General features: G+C 43.5%; 1 protein-coding gene across 5 annotated transcripts in view; it reads right to left on the bottom strand.

Moving 5' to 3' along the window:
* Positions 1–748: 748 nt before the first annotated feature.
* HACD1 (3-hydroxyacyl-CoA dehydratase 1) overlaps positions 749–20,324 on the bottom strand; it is a 22,507-nt gene continuing 2,931 nt past the window's right edge. For 2 of the 5 annotated variants that reach the window (XM_028751209.2, XM_028751208.2), the window contains exons 2-7: positions 15,046–15,163; positions 12,555–12,573; positions 12,385–12,473; positions 7,320–7,441; positions 3,854–4,032; positions 749–3,086 (exon numbers count right to left, since the gene is read on the bottom strand). In XM_028751209.2, coding sequence (XP_028607042.1) covers positions 3,004–3,086; positions 3,854–4,032; positions 7,320–7,441; positions 12,385–12,473; positions 12,555–12,573; positions 15,046–15,141 — 588 coding nt within the window. In that variant the 5' untranslated portion in view covers positions 15,142–15,163 and the 3' untranslated portion in view covers positions 749–3,003. Of the gene's footprint in view, positions 3,087–3,853; positions 4,033–7,319; positions 7,442–12,384; positions 12,474–12,554; positions 12,574–15,045; positions 15,164–19,784; positions 20,106–20,324 lie in introns of those variants that run through there. The other 3 variants (XM_028751206.2, XM_028751207.2, XM_028751205.2) reach the window with 3 other exon arrangements.

Raw genomic sequence — 20,324 nt, 5'->3', positions numbered from 1 at the left:
TCGGGGGGGAGGGCAAAGTTGATGGGTATTGCCATTCAAACAGTGTGCGCGCGCCCTGTCTTGTGATTGGTTATGCAGGTCGGGGCTTATCTCCCCCCCCCCACCCATATTTTATTCAAGTTCACACCCCTGCCACTTAACTTGGGGACCTGATTCTCACAGATGGAGAACAACCACAGCCTAAAGGGATTCTATAACTAGAGTAACCCCACATACATTCAGTGCTCAGAACTAAGACAATGAGATAGTTATGAGAATAATATTGTGTGAATGCAACCAAACATTGTTTACATTTATCATCTTTTCTTGGTGGGATCTGTTGCCAAAATTAAGCAATACATTCTATGTAAATGGAACTATCTCCAGATTATCTAGGATGTATTGAATTCATAATTTCTTAGTCAATCTGGAGACACAAAGTGTTGTTTTCCCTGTATTTTTGTTGGAAGCCGCCCAGAATTGCTGGGACAACCCAGTCAGGTGGGTGGTGTGTTAGAAATATTATTATGTTTGAAGCTAATAACATATTAGTGACAATATCACATCAGTCCTGCACTGAAAAACCTTTATGTTCTATACATCTGGAAACTGCAGAACTATAAAAACATTTGGGTGTGGATTTAATAGTTTATTTGAAGTGCCATTTTGCAGAGTATTAGCAGAGTAAAATCACCTTAAAATGTTTTCTTCCTTAAAATATAACCCAGGGATACTACATGGCTCCTCTGTGGAAAATCAGAAATCATGATTGCAAGAAATTGTATTATTTTAATATTGGATGTACAAAATGGTAAAAAAATACCTACAATATTTCCTTGTTTACTGCATGACAACATCCTCAGGTTTAACGACAGCATACATGAGAACCAAATATTTCTACTTAAAGAACAGCTTCAGAAAATCCAATTTAGACTAGCAAGAATTACAGGATGAGGCACATAATATACTTAGGCATTAAGAAGTTGAAATGCTAGAAAAGGTAACCGTATTAACCATTGAAAAAATAGTAGATCTTCTCACATAGTTCTTCTCCGTACTAATTCAGAAACATGTACCAAAGAGCTGCCTGGATATTTTGTAAGAAATAGTTTGACGTTCTTAAAAGGAAAAAAAAAATCAGGCTTAAACAGTAACTGCAAAAAATATAATTGATGCAACTTGAAACCCTTTAATCTAAACACAGCTGAATGATTTTGTGTGATACTATATTTTAAAAGCTTTACATAACATGAAAAATGGTTAGAGCACCTTTGTGAGTTTTTTAAATTGCAGAGGCCCCACCCCCAAAATAAAATTGTTACATTGCCGGAAAAGCACTTACAGTAAAAAGTGTACAGTAAAGAGCTGCACCCCCCCTCCCCCCAGCTAAAACCTTGCTAATACACAATTTGAAAGGACTAGACACATAAACTCAAGTATATTTGAAGAAAGAGTTCACCACAAGCTCTAATCACATCACGGCTTGGATCCAAAGATCCTATAGCACAAGCAGAAAGCAGAAAGGGATCACACACCCCTATTGGCAGCTTCCCAAGGTCAGGTGCTCTGTAGAATCCCCTGACCCTTGAGTCAGATTTCAGGATGTGTGAGACTAGACTGCAGGTGCTGGGTGGAGATATCCAGTGTTTTTCTTTCCCTGAATTTCCTTTACTTGTACAGTGGTACCTCGGGTTACATACACTTCAGGTTACAGACACTTCAGGTTACAGACTCTGCTAACTCAGAAATAGTACCTCAGGTTAAGAACTTTGCTTCAGGATGAGAACAGAAATTGTGCTCCGGTGGCGCAGCAGCGGCAGCAGGAGGCCCCATTAGCTAAAGTGGTGCTTCAGGTTAAGAACAGTTTCAGGTTAAGAACGGACCTCCGGAACTAATTAAGTACTAACCCAAGATACCACTGTACTTTCTTTATCACGATTTTACATTCTTTTACAATAAGGCACAAAGGCTGGGATCTAAAGATCTGCATAATGCACATGCAATCATTTGACTCCACCCCGCCAGTTTTTGAGCAGAAAACCATCAGCTTCAAAACTGGTTTTCTATATTACATAGAGGACTGCCTTTTGAAAAATAAAAGCCCAAAGGTCCCATGGGTATATTAGTTGTGCGGTTCTTTGGATCCTGCCTACTGAGCAAACTGCTAAACAGTCATGTAAACCAAAGTAAACCAAAATTTCATGTATCACAGATTGCCAATGTGCAGAGGGCAAACATTACACTTTTCTCTTTTTGATTGTATTTTGGCACATAAACATTTCTCAAAATGAACAAAAATATCCCTTGTCCTTAAATTATCTGGACAGCTGAATTTTTGATCTGATCTTTTTTTGTGTAGAACATATTGCAGGTATCTAGTAGTGAATTCCTTTAAATAGGACAACTGCCTTCCAGGAGCTTAAAAATAAATAAATATTGCAGCATTTAAGACTGAGCTCATTCCCATCTCCATTTACAGTGAACAGCCCACTTGGCATCAGTTTCAAGGAGATGCTTCTTGCATTCAGGTTTTTGCAGCCATTGAAATGGTCTTAAGTTTCTAATTTATTATATGTACGCAGATAAAAGGTACATTTTATTAATTCCCCCTGTAAGATATTAACAGGCGGGAAATCTGATAGGCCTATGATGACACTTAAAGGAAGCCACAGGCCAGGATCCCAAGGGATCCCAACAGCATTCCTGCATTCCCCTGAAAAGCTCTCCTAATGGCTAGGAGGACCCTTCCACAGAAGAAAGGAGCCCCCTCCAAGTACATGCAGTGTTTTGAACATATGAAAAGGACCCTAAATTTGACAAGTGGGGGTGGTGACAGTACCAAAAATTAATGCAGACTTGAAATAGCGAAGTCCGAAAAATATTAGCGTTACTAAATAATATGACCTATGTTGGTTTTGTGCACTAGTTATTTTTGTTCCATGATTTCACACTTGGACTCGTGCAACACTTTCTGGATTTTGGTTTGTTACTCTGAAGAAGCACCGTGGTTAAAAGGGCTTGTTTTTAATCGTCCTTTTCTACAATCACTTCGCCGTGAAGCACTTTTCTTCTTTGACGAAGCATGTGGAAGTACAGTTGTGGAAACACTATTAGGGAAGAAAAGAAAGAGCAGAGATGTGTAACTGTAGCAAACGGAATTGGGTACTTTATGTCATCCAAACCCCCCACCATGGCTGCAGTAGGGTCACCATTGCCTTGCTGTTCACATTGGTCAGGAAGCAAGGCAGGGAGAGGCCAGGCAAATCAGAGGTGGTAATGGGGCTGGCTCAGTCTGTCCCCACACCTGGAATGCCCAGTTTCAGGGATCCAACCACAGCATTTCTTATAGGGACAGAACAGGGAATCACAGAGGGATTGGGGCATCGCTCCATGGGGTGGAGGTGGGCTTGGTGGAGGAATGGCTCCACCCCACTCAAAGTCTGAATTTCAGCCATATGCCCCAGCTGCTTCTTTTTTAAGGATTCAAGACAGCTTACAAACAATCATGCAATAATTTTTAAATGCATACATCAGCCAAGTCCTAAAGCAGCAGTCTTAAAACCTCCACCAGAGAATGATGGAAACAATTTCTAAAAAGAGCAATCATAAAGAGAACAGTTCTCAATGAAAATAAGCCGAAAGAACATGTAGCCCAAAGCCGTGTTTCATCCTGAGCAATTCATTGAAGGCAGAAAGCACAGGGTGGTTAGCGTGATTGAATTTGGAAGAATGGGGATGGTTTGGGTTTATTACATATTACTTTGTTATGGAAAGATGCAAGGTATGGTAACTGAGTAATAAAAGAAGATAGGATAAGCTTTTGAATGGGACTTTAAAAAGACAAATGTTTCCACATGCCTCTATCGATACCTACGTGGTACATAGGATGCCATGACGATGAGAAGGAAATAGTAGTAGTCAAAAGAGACATTATACTTGTTGGGAAGTCTCACTGAAAACATCCCCGATCTCTTCACATAAGGTAAGGCAGCATAAATGGTTAACAGCTCACCGATGACTCCCACGGGATATAAGATGATGAAAAAATTGTACCTGGAAGAAACAATATAACTAAACAAATCACTCCAACCATTATCTTTCTGATTTTCTGCTTTGGATTACAACACTTACCTGGGAGTAAGCTCCCCTAGATGCAATGGAACTTACCATGCTTGCTGCCCATGTGTTCTGGTTGAGCAAAATGCTGTAAATTCCTCAAAAGCTATAAACTCGGATGAATGAGCCAGACAGCTGAATACACACACTAGTCAACTGTGGGCAGCCATGGGTCTCCCTACTGTCTTCCTCAATTGTGTTGGCTGTCAGCAATCGCCAGGGACCAATGGAACAACTCCATTTTGGGATGGAGTTTTTAATCCCTATGAAGAATTCCTTGGTGGGGGGTTATTAATATATTGTTATTTCTCCCTTTGCAATCAGGTTTACCTAAGTCTGGAATTGGGAAAGATGGTCTGATTTGCCTAGTATTTCATTTCATTGGCAGAGTCAGAACTTTTATTTGTTGAACATGGAAATGTTCGATCAAGATCTGAATTTAAACTTTGGCCCCGAAGATCAGACTTTAAACATTTACCCTGAAGATACTAAAAGCACACACATCCTAAGTAGAGAAATATCAGCCAATGCACTTGTGTATACAACTGCTGCTGCTGTTTGGACAACGGAGCAGCATACAGCGGTGAGATTCAACTGGTGTGCTTGTGCTCATGAAAGAACTTTTGATCAAGTAGATGCCTCCAAAATGGAAAAGGGGGCAAAGTGATTTTTGCCTATCCCCCCTGCAATCTTTCAAGCCCCCAGCCACCTTCCACCCTGTTCTGGAGGGTCTCCCAAGCCTCTGGGACTGGTTTTTGGAAGTCACTGAGGGATGCAAGGGGAAGGGTGAATTGCCAAAAGATCCTCTTGAGAAGGCATCCATTGGATCGAAAGCCCTTCCATGAGCCCAAGAAAGCTAACTAGATTCTACCCTAGTACACTCATCTGGCTTGATTTATAGTTAATAGTACAACTGTGTTCAAAAATAACTGAAAAATAATGACGTTGGGAACTATCCTTTTGAAATATGCTGGCCACATGAACCGGAAGCTGTACACCAGCTCCCTCGGCCAATAAAGCCACGACTGGACCTAATGGTCAGAGGTCCCTTTACCTTTTACTATGGACATTTGGCAGAGCCCATGGTCAATTCCGAACCATAAAAAACACTGGTCTTGAAAGGCGCAACTGCTTTATTCAGAGCATTTTGTGGGGGAAGTATTCACTGCTACAAAATACTGGAACCTCTTTTTTCCTGCTAGCCATGGAAGCAATTTTGAGCACTTTTACCTTTGGCACTTTTATCAATATACAGGTATCTGCACCTCATTTTTTACACCCCCCCCAAAAAGTACTGGCTTTAATAAACATGATATTATCTTTTTTATATTTGTCACCTTACATGCCGGACACTTAAAGCTATAAATACTTTGACAGAGGGTTGTTGTTGTTTTTTGCACAAGGTAAAAGCATACAAATGCAGCCATTCATAAAGAACCAGCCTCTGGAACTCAGGCTGGAAAAGGCAAAGATGGTTTGCTCCCAGGGTCAGAAGGAAATGCACCATGTGCATTCCATGACCAAAACTGGAGCAGCCAGGGAACCCGAAACCCTCAAAAGAACTCAACTCGAGTAGACTGTATGGGGTGCACAAGAGAACCAAACACATTAGCGGCATGCAAAAAGAAAGAAAGAGAACTCAATAATACTGCCTAGGCACATCAGAAGCCAATTAATGAAAGGAGAGTTTTCATATAGCTAAGCTGCACATATTCTCCTATGCACAAAGCGGCAAAGCTCCTCTGGCAGCAAACACAAGAGGATTAGAAAATCCCAAACTATTACAAAGAAGTACGGAATAATAGTTTGTCACATTTTTTTTAATGCGCTGAAAGGCAAGGTGCTAAATGAGTTCCTTTGAATTCTGAAATCTCATTTAAGAGATAATACACAATGGAGGGGGGCGGTGGAATCAGAATATGGTTGTCTGCTTTGCTTTGTAGTGTTTTCTCAGCAGGGGGGGGGGGAGAGATACCAAAACTCAGTGATGGAGCTCATGCTTTGTATGCAGAAAATCCTGGATCAAGCCCTAGCATCTCCACTTTAAAAGTAGCTAGTGATGGGAAGGAGCTCCAGCAAGACACTGGATAGTGACTGCTAGTCAAGAGTATATGATGCTAAAAGGAGAAGCATTAGTTTGTTATGATTTGGCATACACATTGCGTAACATTAAACATGCCATGTATGAAACTGAAAGCTCAGTTTAGAAAAGAACTCTCGATTAGTGAAATCTGATCACTTATCCAGCTGTATTTTTTTTATTTAAAAAGGAAAAATATCTATCCTGAGAGAAGAGAGCTGCAGGTGTTGCAATTGCAGAAGCTTTTGCCATGTATGTCAGTATGACTGGGTCTCTAAACTACCACATGCTCACCACACCAGAGTGCAGTTGAAAGTGTCTGCTTCAGTTGACGCAAGCTGTTAAACAAAATGGCGACAGCACCAGCCACTGAAACTGCCAATAATATGCATTTACCAGGGAGAAGCCCACTGAACACACACATGAGCCTTACTTCCAAGTAAATATGTCTATGATTGACCCAAAATACTTCGCTCAATGTTTACAATACAAGCACACTGGCCAACAGCAGCAACATGGCAAAAGGCTAGAACCGCAGTTGCCAACAGATTCCAACTCTCCAGCTTGCATGACCAATGTATCAGGGAGGGAGTTGGTCCAACAATACTTGGAAGGCCACTGGTTCCTCACCCCTGGGGTAGGAAGATTTTCAGTTAAGGTTGCAGCTGCCTTCCCCCAAACTGCATCCCTTGTATTTCTTTTACCTAGTCTACTTTTGCATCGAATTCCAGCAGAATTATATCCCCAAATTGACATAACAGAAAGACTCGCACAGGTGTTGCATTTTGCAAGCTTTTGCACTTTCACTTATAAAAGGCCTTGTTTATCTATAGGCAATCCCAAAATAGCATATTATCCAAGCAAAAGCAAAGCACCTGTGAACAAACATTTTTTTCTATCTTATTCAATATGCAATTTTCAAATGACACACAAGAACCCTCTAGAAATATTAATGGCATGAACACAGGACAGGTTAATTTTTTAAAACCAGCAAACTCTGCATTAAAAGCAGACCCAAAAGTACAAACACAACTTCTCAGCTTTAAAAACTAACCACACACTGTTTATTTCTTTGCCGATTCAGCATGCATGAAAATTAGCATGCACAGAACAATGAGAGACTAAACTGCAAGGCATTCTCCACCTGGCCCATTTTATGAAGTATGGCAAGTGGTTGAGCATATTGAATGTGTAGAAGGAATATCGAGTAATCTCTGTCACAGTCCATACGACCAGAAAAAGAATAACGCTGTCCTCATTCTGGATCTGTAGAAGTATAAAGAACCAACATTTTCTGCATCCTTAAATTGTAAAGAAAGCTGGCAACAGAATGGCAAGGCAGTACACCCAAATCAATGTTTTTAAGAAGAATGCATGTTATGCTAAACATCCCGCACCAAACTGAGAGATTGCCTATGGAACAGAGCAATAACTAAATATAGCAAATTCACATATGCACATGGTTCTCTTCCCCCTTCCCCCACAACCTTTTTAGTTACCTTCCCAAATAATTCTTCTTTGGCCTGTTATTCTTCAAATGTTGCTGAACTACATTTCTGATAACTCTGAACCATTGGCCATGCTGGCTGGGGCAGATGGAAGATGGAATCTGACAACATCTGAAGGGGCACAGGTTCCCACCCCTGATTTAAATCGCTGACAAAACACATCTGTTTTCAACCCAGCTACTTTTTTGCTTGCACATCCTTTTTGGCCTTCGTGCCTCGTCTAGTATAGTAAACCTTCTATAGTCTCCTCTTTACAGTGCTTGATCTAAGAGTTGGGGGCGGGGGCCCTTGGGCAACCCTAATCAGAAAAAGGGGCTGGACATACAAAGTGGGAACACTCTTAGGCTGCATCTGACCTTCTTGGATGAGTAGAGGTGGTACCACTGTGCCCATGATAAGCCATCTGCTGGTTCTGGGGCCCTGGCCTTTCCAGGCCTAATATTCCCATTCTCTGGTGCCAGGCCTGTCCTCTTCAACAGGCCGTTGTAGCTTTTTCCTCTCCACATGTTTTATTTTCCAAGAAATTAAGATAATTTCACTTTGCCTTGTGCAACCAAAAGGAGGCTACAGGCTGCAAAAAGAACCCAATGCCAGAATGCTGGCTGGAATCATTTCTGCAAGAGGATCGCTTAGGCAGTAAGATCTCCAAATGGACAACATGGCGCAAGGAACTAGGCGCTGTAGCTGACTACATGCTCATCTGCAGCTTGGTCAACAACCAAGTCCTTCTACTGTCTTTGCAGGTTCTAGACATCTACCAACCACTTCAAGATTATCAGAGGCTACCCAGAGCTGTTGAAACAAGCAACAACAGATTAATTTCTAACTCTGCAAAGGAGGGGCAGGGATCTCTTTTATTGCACTGTGAGAAGAGGAATTACAGATAAGTAATTTTCTTTTTCGTTAAAGTGCCTGAAAACTAATAAAAGCTCCGTGGGTGTCTGTGAAATAAGATAAAGCAACACAGATTTTGTTACAAGACCAGAAGGGGAACCCATGCTCAACTACTTGACAAAATCCAAAGACTGTGAAGTTTTCAGACAGGTGAACATCTCAAGTACCACATAAGGTCAAGGAGTAGCACCAAGTGTTTACTATTGCTCTTCAAATGTTTTGTATTGATGTTCACCTAACATACTGGTGGGAATGTCAACTTGCCAATGGGTTTTGGAAACATATTATACAACAGATTGCATTGACGATAGGAGCAAATTTTAGTCTTTCTCCAATGTTGGTAAGATTGAGGATGATGTGTCTGCAGAACAGATTCTTTAGTGAAAATCTTGTTAATCACAGCCAGAGTAGTGCAGGCCAGAAAATGGAAATATCCTTATGTTCTATCTCCATGGGAATGGTTTCTGAAATGCTTAGAATTAGCAGAAATGGACAAACTAATTTGGTTTATAAGAGGAATGGCAATGCAGACTTGATTAAGAGGTGGCTGTACTTTGTAAATCCCTAAAACAAAATAAAAGAAAAATGTAAGGAAAAAATGTGTTGCATTATGCATGCTTACTCAGCAGCAGGTCCTACTCTGTTCAGTAAAGGGTTTACTCCCAGGTAAGTGTGCACAAAATTGCAGTCTAGTGTTGTTGTTTTTTAACAGTTTATACACAGCTTTCTATTTTTAATGTGCTGTTGCCCACCTAAATTCTGAAGAAAGAGCAGCTTTAACAAGCAAATATATACAAAAATTGATTTAAAACCTTGACTGATCAAACTTCGCTCTTGTTCAAAGAGTTTCCATTCTCAGCAAATTGATGAGTATGGGTTTTCGGGAGGATTCTTTGCAATGTCTTATCCACAGCAGGTAATAAGGCTCATTTATGTGTGGGGATCTAATCTTTTGGATTTTATCCATTCTGTTACAAAAAGAGAGCGAGCTGACAGTTTATATGGATGATGAGCTTGATAATAGTTCTGTTAGCAATCTAGTTACAGTTAAGCATTTGAGCTTAAGCTCATATGTAGCCACATCCCGCAACTCTCTGCACCAGAAAAATAATGGCTTAGCATAAAGCATGTAGACCAATATCCTAGCACAATAAAAAACATGGCAAAGATGCAGAAAGGCAGATACAGTACACTTCTTTCTACAATGCCAATGTTATCAGCTTATTTTGGACAGACTGGCTGGTTTCCCTCCTGCAAGAGGAAAAAGGCTCACAGGGAACTCCCTGTGAGCAAAAAAGCATCTTCTGTGAGCATCTTCTGTGAGCAAAAAAGCATCTTCTGTGCCCTGCCCTACAAGAGACCCCTGCGTTTCGATTAGTGCTAGATGCAGAATGGAATTGCTGTCTTTTATGTTTCATGTCTTTTATGTTGCTCTTGGTAGAATCAAAAATCCATTTTTACACCTAGCACAATCTAAGTTAATTGCGTTTGAATAACACCTTCCCTCCTTCATTTTAATTATCAGTTGCAGACTGGGACTTATTCATCATACCTAGCAACATTATTATTATTTATCTGACCTTTTTTCTTTCTTTATTTTATGTTAGACCTTAATCGTGGTTTATTTTTGCTTTAAAATTCAGCCTCTTAAGAGCTTAGATCAGGAGTGTGGAAGTAGATTCTGATGCTGGCCATACCTCGAACTTGGCCACCCTCCACAGACCACTCTGACGGGTGGGCTGGGTTGTCCACCTGTCAGTCACCTGATGTCATATGACACCAGGTGACTCAAAATTCAAGATGGCTGCAAAGGGCTGAAAAGGGAGATTCTTTGTTTGCATCCCCTGCTGGAGTGCAAGTCACATCTGCAAAGGAGAATCCTTTGCACCCCTGGCTTGAGTTCAAATAGGATGTGAGACCAAGGAAGGGTTGGCGTGGTTGGCCCCAGATGGCCTGATGGACCATCATCTGAGTCCCAGCAGACCTTATTCGGTCTGTGGCCCAGAGGTTCTCCACCACAGGTTTAAATTATCTCAAAAGGCTGCTTTTCGGTTGTGCTAGTAAATGTATTATATGACTGTTACTTAGGGGGATGGGATGCGGGTGGCGCTGTGGGTTAAACCACAGAGCCTAGGACTTGCCGATCAGAAGGTCGGCGGTTCGAATCCCTGTGACGGGGTGAGCTTCCATTGCTCGGTCTCTGCTCCTGCCAACCTAGCAGTTTGAAAGCTCGTCAAGTGCAAGTAGATAAATAGGTACCACTCCAGCGGGAAGGTAAACGGCATTTCTGTGCGCTGCTCTGGTTCTCCCGAAGCAGCTTAGTCATGCTAGCCACATGACCCGGAAGCTGTACGCTGGCTCCCTCGGCCAATAAAGTGAGATGAGTGTCACAACCCCAGAGTCTGTCGCGACTGGACCTAATGGCCAGGGGTCCCTTTACCTTTACTTAGGGGGAACTTCCTACTAGGCAGGGCCTCTTCCCAAACGCACTGATATATGCCAATGACTGCATGAATCTAGTTCCTCCTTCTCCTCAAATGCGGACATGGCATCTTAGGAAATAATGGAAAACATTTGTACCAAGGCATAAAAATAAAGAAAAATGAATTTGAATGTTAAACCTGTTCTATAATTTAAAAACAAGCTGTTGTGGTTCTGAGCAAACTGCACACAGTTTGGGATACAATTTTTTAAAAATAATAAAAATAATAATCAGCCCAAGAGTTCTCACCTGCAAACAAACATAAAAAGGAATGAAGAAATTATGCCGTTCATGACTATAAGCAGATAGTCAAAACTGCCACCTGCTGGTGATACAATTTAATGGCTGGGCCCTTTACAGCAAATGAATACAGAAATGAAATGGGGGGGGGGAGAAAGCTAGGGTTAATTTTGGTTGTAACCATTAAGATATTCAAAACAAAACTGAATTGTGGAGCAACTATCACAGCCTGAAATTATGAACTATTGTAAAGCACATTCTACACTCCGTGAAAGATTGGGCACTGTCCAGCCACCACGCCACACTTTCCAGGGCAATCCTAAGCAGAAGTTAAGTCTGAGTTTGGTTGAGTGTGACTTGCCTTCGTAGTAGGAATGCTTAGGATTCCTGCACAAATTTCCAATGGAAGCACATCCTTAACATTTACCCCAATGGAAATCAGTATGATGTTAGTTAGTGGTAATTAACATCAAGCACTAGGCTTTCACATAAAATCACTCTGGTCCAATTTAACTTTGTAATATACACCTCACCAGCCTCAGCTAATTTCCCCTGGGAGCTTATAAAGGAATGGTAGGAGTCTTTCCTTATACCTATTATAAGCACTTACTGCACATACCTAAGAACAATGACATTAATGCTAACTAGGAAAACACCTGCATGAAAGATTAATTCACATGCATTTAGCTTAAGGCTTACTTTCACTTAGTCCATTCAACATGTGCTAATTTTAAGTCCTCTCTGAAACAGGAACAGCCCGACAGCTTGGTGAATCGGTTGCCAAAGAGATGTGTCAGCCTTTGATCTTGTTTCATAGAGAGAGCAAACCGGGCAGGAGGCCAGCCTAGCTCAGATATCCATCTCCAATGGCCTTTAAGTCCTCATCTCCCAAGTGTAAGGCAGACACAAATGAGGAACTTTTAAGATTTGCCTGCAGAGCTGTGTGCTGTTACAAGTCAGCCTCAGCCCTCTGAAGGTTCCTTAAGCCTTGCTGAAGACACATCTCTGCTGACTTTTAGAAGACTGCGAATTGTCACACAAAACGCCCGCAGAGTTGAAGAGACAACCAGTTTCACGACACTTACCTGCTTTACACTATGTGTAATAAACCACACCATGAAGATTCTGGAACTCACTTGGACCCCGGTCACAAGCATAGAAGTGTGCACTACTCCTTAAAAAGAGAAACAGGTCACCTTTGTCTCACAGGGCAGGATTTTGTTTAGTTAACTGAGAAACTGAAACCATGACTCACCAAATGCACAGTGGATTATCTGTAAATTTAAAGAGAGAGAGATGGGGAGGATGAACAACTGAGTATTTCAAAAGCAAAACCGTAACAGGTCTATTAGCATCATAGTCATGTGAGAAATAAAACACAGAAATGGAACTTCTAGGCTGGGATAGAATTTAACATGGAAAATGCAAGCTATAGAAGACTCACAGCAATCATGGAGAAATGAGCATCAGGAGATGACTCTACTGGCAGGTGGGCACATGACAGCATGGAGAATACCACCACCCTGTTGCAAAACTAGGCACTTCATAAACAGCAAAACAATAAAAATATTTTTTTTTTTAAGTTGCACATGTAGGGGCAGGAAAGGTAAAACATCTGGCAAAAGTTTCAACCACTCCACTGGAAAGCATAAGGCTTGGAATACAATGAGCATAAAAATAAAATAAAAATTACTAGAATTGTTAGCTGCTGCACTATTTGGGTTGTACAATGTTCTGCTATTTATCTCAATATATTTCTATGACCGCGAACTGGCTGCTGTTACGTGTACAGCCATGCATCCCTTGACCAGCCATGGCACTAGAACCCAGAAGCCAAACAGCTCACGACATTTGCAATGTTAAAGGGGCTCGTAACTCAATTTCAATTTTTGATCACTGCCTTAAGTTGCTTAAATTGGGTTGTATATGCAACACAAGTCATATTCTCAATAGAGCCACTGAAATCAATGGTCTGGAAGTTAGGCCTGGAAACAAACTTGCAACCAGTGCAGCTGTTTTAAAGCAGGGGTTATGTGAGATCTAAATGGATCCCCAGCCAGTAATCTGGCTGCCGCATTTTGGACCAGTTGAAGCTTCTTCTTCAAGGGCAGCCCCACACAGAGGATATTACAATATTAGGTAAAGGGACCCCTGACCGTTAGGTCCAGTCGCGGACAACTCTGGGGTTGCAGTGCTCATCTCGCTTTACTGGCCGAGCGAGCCAGCGCACAGCTTCCAGGTCATGTGGCCAGCATGACTAACCCGCTTCTGGCGAACCAGAGCAGCACATGGAAACACTGTTTACCTTCCTGCCGGAGCAGTACCTATTTATCTACTTGCACTTTGACATGCTTTCGAACTGCTAGGTTGGCAGGAGCAGGGACCGAAAAACGGGAGCTCACCTCGTCGCGGGGATTTGAACCGCCGCCACATCTGGCGAACCAGCCAGAGCTGGAAAAAAGCACCCCAAGCCACTAAGGCCACCTGCTGATCATTCATCACAATAATATAAGGTGGCTCCTTCTGCCCTGCACAGTTTGAAATCAATCTATGCAGGCAAAAAACTGCAGTGCTTTCCAACTGCCAACAATCAGCTGATAGTAGACACTTTGGAAGTGCTGTGCATGGGGCTTTGCAGGCAGTGCCAATCAGCGGTGCCTGCAAAGCCCCGTTTTAACCGCTCTACACCTGATGCCATATATAATGTCAGGAGAAGTGGAGGTGGATGTAGCTATCCACCCCTATTGGAGATAAATGCCATTGTGTGGTGCACTTTAATTCCCTCCCTCTCAGGTAGCTGATGAACACAGCATTGGGCCTGTAAAGCATATTCATGCCCAGGATCATACTATGGGACAGAATCACAGCATGAGGAGGCAACTCCACCACCACCTTGGGAACTCATGGAGATGCAGTCACACACAAAGTGTAGGCAACTGATATAGAAAAACAGCAGGGGTTCCATGAATAACTGCCGGCGAACTATATGGAAAAGAGGGTGAGAAACTTAAAATTCCATTTCAAATCAGTGGGAAACTCAAAAGACTGGTGATTTACAAAAAGCCCAAGTTAAAGTGCCTTTCTTCCGAATTCTGCATAGTTTGCAAGCTATTTCACAAAGTGCTCATAGTCACTCTAAATTATTTAAACATTTATTATGTTTAATAATGTTTAGCAAATCTGTATGCTAGCTTTGTGTCAAGAATAAATCTGTATGACCTGGTTCATACTAGCTGGCAGCCAACCACACTGAGTGCCATCAGAGCATGTTTTAATATCTTAAAATTGTATGCCATTTTAGATGTCATGGAAAAAGTGGTGTCGGTGTGTGTGTATGAAATAAATGAATAATAAAGTTGCATAATGATGACAGCTCAGATAAAGGATCACCGCAACCACACAAATCATATTCCATGAGCTAAAAATACAGCCTCCATGAGGAGGCACCCATTGATACAAACAGCACCTCCATACAGGCCTAGAGTCAGCATGTCACATGGACTGGTAGCTGCCAGGATGGTCTCGTCTCCATGTATAGAGCTTCTGACCTCAAACTCAGCAGTCCAGAGACAGTTAATTTAGGCTGCCTAATTTATGAGAACCATTCCCTCTGGCTGAAGGTATGGGAACTTCTGTTAGCTTGACAACAGACTAAACTTCTTTGGGTCCGTTAATGTTTCGTTGAAAGTATATTCCCAGACCACCACTGTCCCATTAAAAAAAAATGCATTGCTTAAAAAACTTACCTCAAGCAAAGCAAAAGTCTGGAAAAATTTAAGTGTCTTTTGAATGTTTTTGTATAAGCCTTTGTGTGTTCCTTTTTCCATGTAAAACCGCACCATGGCAATAGCCAAAACCAGCCACCTAGAAAGAGAAGAAGCAGTATTCTTAATGGAATAATGAATATGTGCAGTTAACTTATTTCTTACCAGACCTTCTACCAAGCAGTGCTACTTTCCAGTCAGGCCTTTGAAGCAGGAGTCCAGCACTCCATTCCAAAGCATGAGCAGAATGGCCTCACAAACTTTTTGGCTTACCACATTTTGAAGTAAATGACATAAAATATGTTGGCATCTAAACAACAGCTCCCCTATAAGTCCACTAAGTTCAGAGCGTAAATTACCTCACTGCACCCTTGACACAAAATCTAATCTACCTCAGCTGACATTTACCACATTTAATAGAACTGCTACAATTACAAAAGTTTCCTCACAGATACTTAGGCTCATCCACATAGTTTGTGGTAGGATTAGAACCCCAATGTGCCTCAGTAGAATGGGGGGGGGGGCGGATTCAAGAACTCTGTTCAGCAAAATTCTTTCTTTCTATACTATATTTGCACTGGTCTGTCATCACACTGTTTTTATTCGCTGTTTCCCAAGGATTGAAAGTAGAGGCAGGGGAAGAAGGAGCAGGCAGGATGAAAAAGGAGTGGACTCAGGTCTGTAGTAAATGGTTTGATGCAGGGGTGAAGAGAATGCCTTGTGGGGGAAAGACTGTCTCTGTGTGTGACAGTTTTAGACCTCTGGTCACTGGGAGAAGAGAAAAGAGGAATTGGAGCAGGGGCAGGTAGAACAGTGGAGGTAAACGCGGCATTTGGAGGAATGTAGGATAATATGAGAGGTAGGGGAGGGAGGTGTGAGAGAAGAGAGTTTTAAGACACAAAATTGGAGAGGGGGCAGATGGAAGTGAATTGAATTAAAAGGGACATGTGCAGTGCTGTGGAGGAGTGAAAGGGGGCACTGGAAAAAAATAAAGGGGACTATTTCAGTGTCACTTCCTTTTTGCTGCACTCAAACTTCCATTCCTCAGTTGCCTCACATGAGGGAGATAAAGGATTAAGAACCCTCAAATATCCAATAGTACTTTCATACCCAATACCATGTGTTGTCCAACATGAAGTTCCAGGTTCAATGTAGGAATTATTACCAAGCAAACACCTGTATATGTACAGCATCAATCAACTGAACTGAACTTTCTCCATCTCTAACTCTTGCTCTTAAGATTGTATTCATCTTAAAGAGACAGTAACATATCGGTGGGTGGGTGGGTGTGCAAAGGAGACTGTATAATGGAAAAGAGGAAGAGGCATGGAAATAGCAGGGGGCTGTGGGCAAGAGGGAGGGAGTTGAGAAAAGGGAGGATGGAGAGAAAAAAGTAAAGGTGAAAATGTGGGGGGGGTGCAAAGGCAGCTGCAAAAAGGAGGGCGCAGGAAGCATGAAAAGGGAGGCGGAGATAAAAGCAGGGGTACAAAAGAGGCTGCAGAATAGGAGGGAACAGTGGCTTTATAATTGGACAGAAGATGAAAAGGGTGTTTAGTTGTTGCAATGTGTCATAGGAGGAAAATATAAGAGGTTACCATGGAGGGTGTCTGTGCAAAGGAGGGCTACAGAAAGGGAGATCAGCCATAGAGCTCACTAGCCTCACCCAGTGCTATTTTCCTCGAAAAAAGAGGTGCCGGAACTCACTATGAACACCTCCCTCATTCTCTTAGAATGGCAATGGTGCCCACCTGAGAGGTGCCGGAACTGAGTTCCTGTGAGTTCCTCCTGAAAAAAAAGCCCTGGGCTCACCTATCTCACAGGTTTGTTGGATAATTATTTGTTGCACTACTGAATGAAAGGTGGAATATAAATGTAATAATATATATATATATTAATTAGAAATTCCTTCCATAGCTGATATAAGACCCCTTAGGTGTTCAAAGGAATGTGTGAGAGCTCAGACTTATGTGGGAGGTTGTACTGGGTCTGCGCTGGACATCTATGTGCGTACCAGCCCTGGCCACACCTCTCCTGACCTGTGCTTTGTTGAATATGGTTAGAACCCACCCTTGAATGGAGAAGCCTGAATATGCAGAATTCCTGAACCCAATGAGGATTCTAAGCACCTTCAACCCAAAGCATCTGAAATCCCCCTTCAGACCTTCACATGCTGAAAGCAGAGCTAGAACACGTGTGGACATTGAGGGGTGAGGCTTGTGAGTATAACTCCCCTTCCTTTAGACCTACACATGTTCATCTGGGCACCCAAAAAGTGCTATCATATTTGCCACCATTTAAAAAAAAGCATTCATTCCACATGTAGGTTTCCTTGCGAAACATCTAGAAACCATGGTCTCAACCCCAGTCCAAAGTCCAACCAGGGCTTTTTACTCTTGTTCTGGAATACAAGATGTTGAGGCCAGGGTTTGCTCAAATTCCCATGGCCAATCCAACACAAAGAGCCACTCTTCCAATTCAACTTTCCTATGATAAGCGTGCAATAGGATTTCAAGATCCATCCTGCTAAGGCAGCTGTTCTTTATCAGGACTGTGGTGTGCATTCAGAAGGTCCATGATCTAAACAAAAAGCAAATACAAGACACCTTGTTCTACAATGATGAATGTCTATGGCACTTCTATACCAACTACCCTGGTTTCTGTAGCTCCTGTAGTTCCTCTTCAGGCTGAAATTTCACATGTACTCTTGGTCTTGTGATCTGCATGTGGGAGGCGCTTCTGAGAATGCTGTTGCTTACTAGCTGACATAGCACAGATGGACCAGCTCCTACAGACACTGAAGATGTGCCAGGCGAAAGGCACCAGCATGTTCCCCTAGTCCTCCTGGTTACAAAAGAACGAAAGAAGAGCCCCAACCAGAGAGACTCATCCAGCACTCTGGTCTCACTGTGGACAATCAGGTGCCTACAGGAAGCCAAGAAGCAGGACATGAGCGCAAGAGCCCTCTCCCACTTGTGACCCTTGGCAACTGGTTTTCAGAGGCATACTACCTTGGATACTGATGTTGGTCCTTAGCCATCATGACTAGTTGTCAGTGACAGCCTTATCACTCATGAATTTGTCTAATCCCTTTTAAAGCCACCTATGTTGGTGGCCATCACTACACCCTCAGTCAGTGAATTCCATAGTTTAACTAGGTATTTTACTTCCTTTTGTCTGTCCTGAATATTCCAATATTCGGATTCATTGGATGACCCAATGGGAAAGTGAGAGAAAAACTATGTCCATTTGACCCCATAGCATGCATAATTTTAAACACCTCTATCAAGCCTTTCATTTCCCCCCTAAACTTAAAAAGCTTCAAAGGTCGTAACCTTTCTTCATTGGTCATTTTGGTTTACCCTTTTCTGTACCTTCCCCAGTTCAACTCTATTGTTTCTGAGGTGCAGGGATTAGAACTGCATAAAGTATTTCATGTGTAGTTGCATCACAGATTTGTATAACAGTATTATGTTATTGGTAGTTTCCTACTGCCCCTATCAATTGCTTTCCTAATGATCTGCAAGACAGAATTCACCTTATTCATAGCTGCAAAGGGCCGACATTTTCATCACACTATTTGCTAAGAACCCTCCACCCCAAGTTCTCTTTTCTGGTGGTCAGTCACCACCAGTTCAGAATCCATTATGATGTGAAGTAATGATTTGTTTATTTTTGTCCCTATGTGCATCACTTTACATTTGCTTACATTAAGCCACATTTGCAATTTTAATGCCTATTCGCTCAGATCCTTTGAAACTCCTCACAATACACACATACTGAAAAACCACACTTTCAATAATTTCATGCCACAGTTCCTACAGTATATGAAGAGCACTTTCAAGTAGGAAAAAAATGCACACTGTGACCCCCTGTGTTGGTAAGTCTCATGCAAGACACGTTTAGCATATGCAGGGCTTGTGGAAGTGCCAGACCAGCGGTGCATTTATTATCCCACTTATTTATATCCCACTTTTCCTTCCAAGGAGATCACAACAACGGTGTTAATATATCTTTCCATTTAACAGGGCCGGGGGTGCTACAGAATCCTTAGTGCAGCAGCCACGTCTAGTTGGCTCGGGAAGAAGCTGCCCATAGAACAAGAGCGCTTTGCCGCCTCTCTGCTCTTTGAGTCCACGTCGAAAGCTGGGCAGCACACTTCAAGGTGGCACAGGGCTCTTCTGTTTTGGAGGGTGGCTGAGGGTTGGCTTGTGGCGTAACCCGCAGCCTGTCCCCGCTCAGCTTCTGGCACGGCGGGCAGGTGTTCTTCGCAGGGCCCCGCAGCCTGCGCTCCTGCGGGAGTGGGAGGGGAGCGCGGCTCGCCAGGGGAAGCAAGCGGCCGCCCGTGGCCGAGCGGGGATGCGCCCTGCGCGGCAGCCGCCGTAAATTATGCCGAGGGAAGCAGTCTGCCCCATGCAGCCGCCGCCCCAGTGCACCCCCGCCCGGCATTCCGGGCTGGGGCTATACTTAACCTCTGCGGCGGGTTAGAGGCATGACGTGCTCGCCTCGCTGGAAGGCTGCACCGTATTAGGAAATGCAGGCAAGCCAGAGCTTCGCCCCCCGCGGCCGCCGCCCTTCTGTGCCGCCCGCCGCCCCCGCCCCTGGTCTGAGGGCGCCCCGGCTGCCCCTCTCTCCTCCCCGGGCGAGCGAGAGAGCGGCCGGCGGCAGAGCCCCAGCCCCGCAGCTCGACCAGCCCCGCCGGGCGCGCGCTCTCCCTCACTCACCCCGCCGTCATGGTGATGTTGTAGAAGATGAGCCAGGCGGTGGTGACGGAGCCGCGGCGCCGAGGGGCGGCCGCCTTGCCGCTCTCCTTCTCCTCCAGCGAGCCGTTGCCGGCTCCGCCGTCCTCTTCGCTGGACGCCATGCTTTCCCTCCCCGGAGGCCAGGCGGAGACAGACGGACACACGTGGGGGGCGGCCGGAGGAGGCGAGGCGGAGGCGGAGTCGGGCGCGCAGGCAGCTGGCTCTGGCGCTCGCCCCATCCGTCTTCGCTGAGCCCGGCGGCAGCTGCTGCTTGGACAGCTGCTCGGAGGCTTCGCCCGGCCCCCTCCCGGCCGCGCAGGGACTGCGGAGGATACCAGAGACCCGGCTGCCTCTGTGCGCCAGGATGACGAGACTCGCCTCTCAAGCTGGGACTCGTCCGCACCCTCCCCGCGCCACGTTGCTCTTTCACTCTAACAGGACCATCCTCTTGGACCATCCTCCTTGACAATTGTGGTGGAAATATACATTTTTTTATTTTTTATTATTTTTAAAAATAAAACA

Source organism: Podarcis muralis, chromosome 12 (assembly GCF_964188315.1).
Source record: "Podarcis muralis chromosome 12, rPodMur119.hap1.1, whole genome shotgun sequence".
Classification (NCBI taxonomy): Eukaryota; Metazoa; Chordata; class Lepidosauria; order Squamata; family Lacertidae; genus Podarcis; species Podarcis muralis.
Note: the sequence above shows the minus strand (reverse complement) of the source record. Positions and strands in the feature narration are given on the sequence as shown.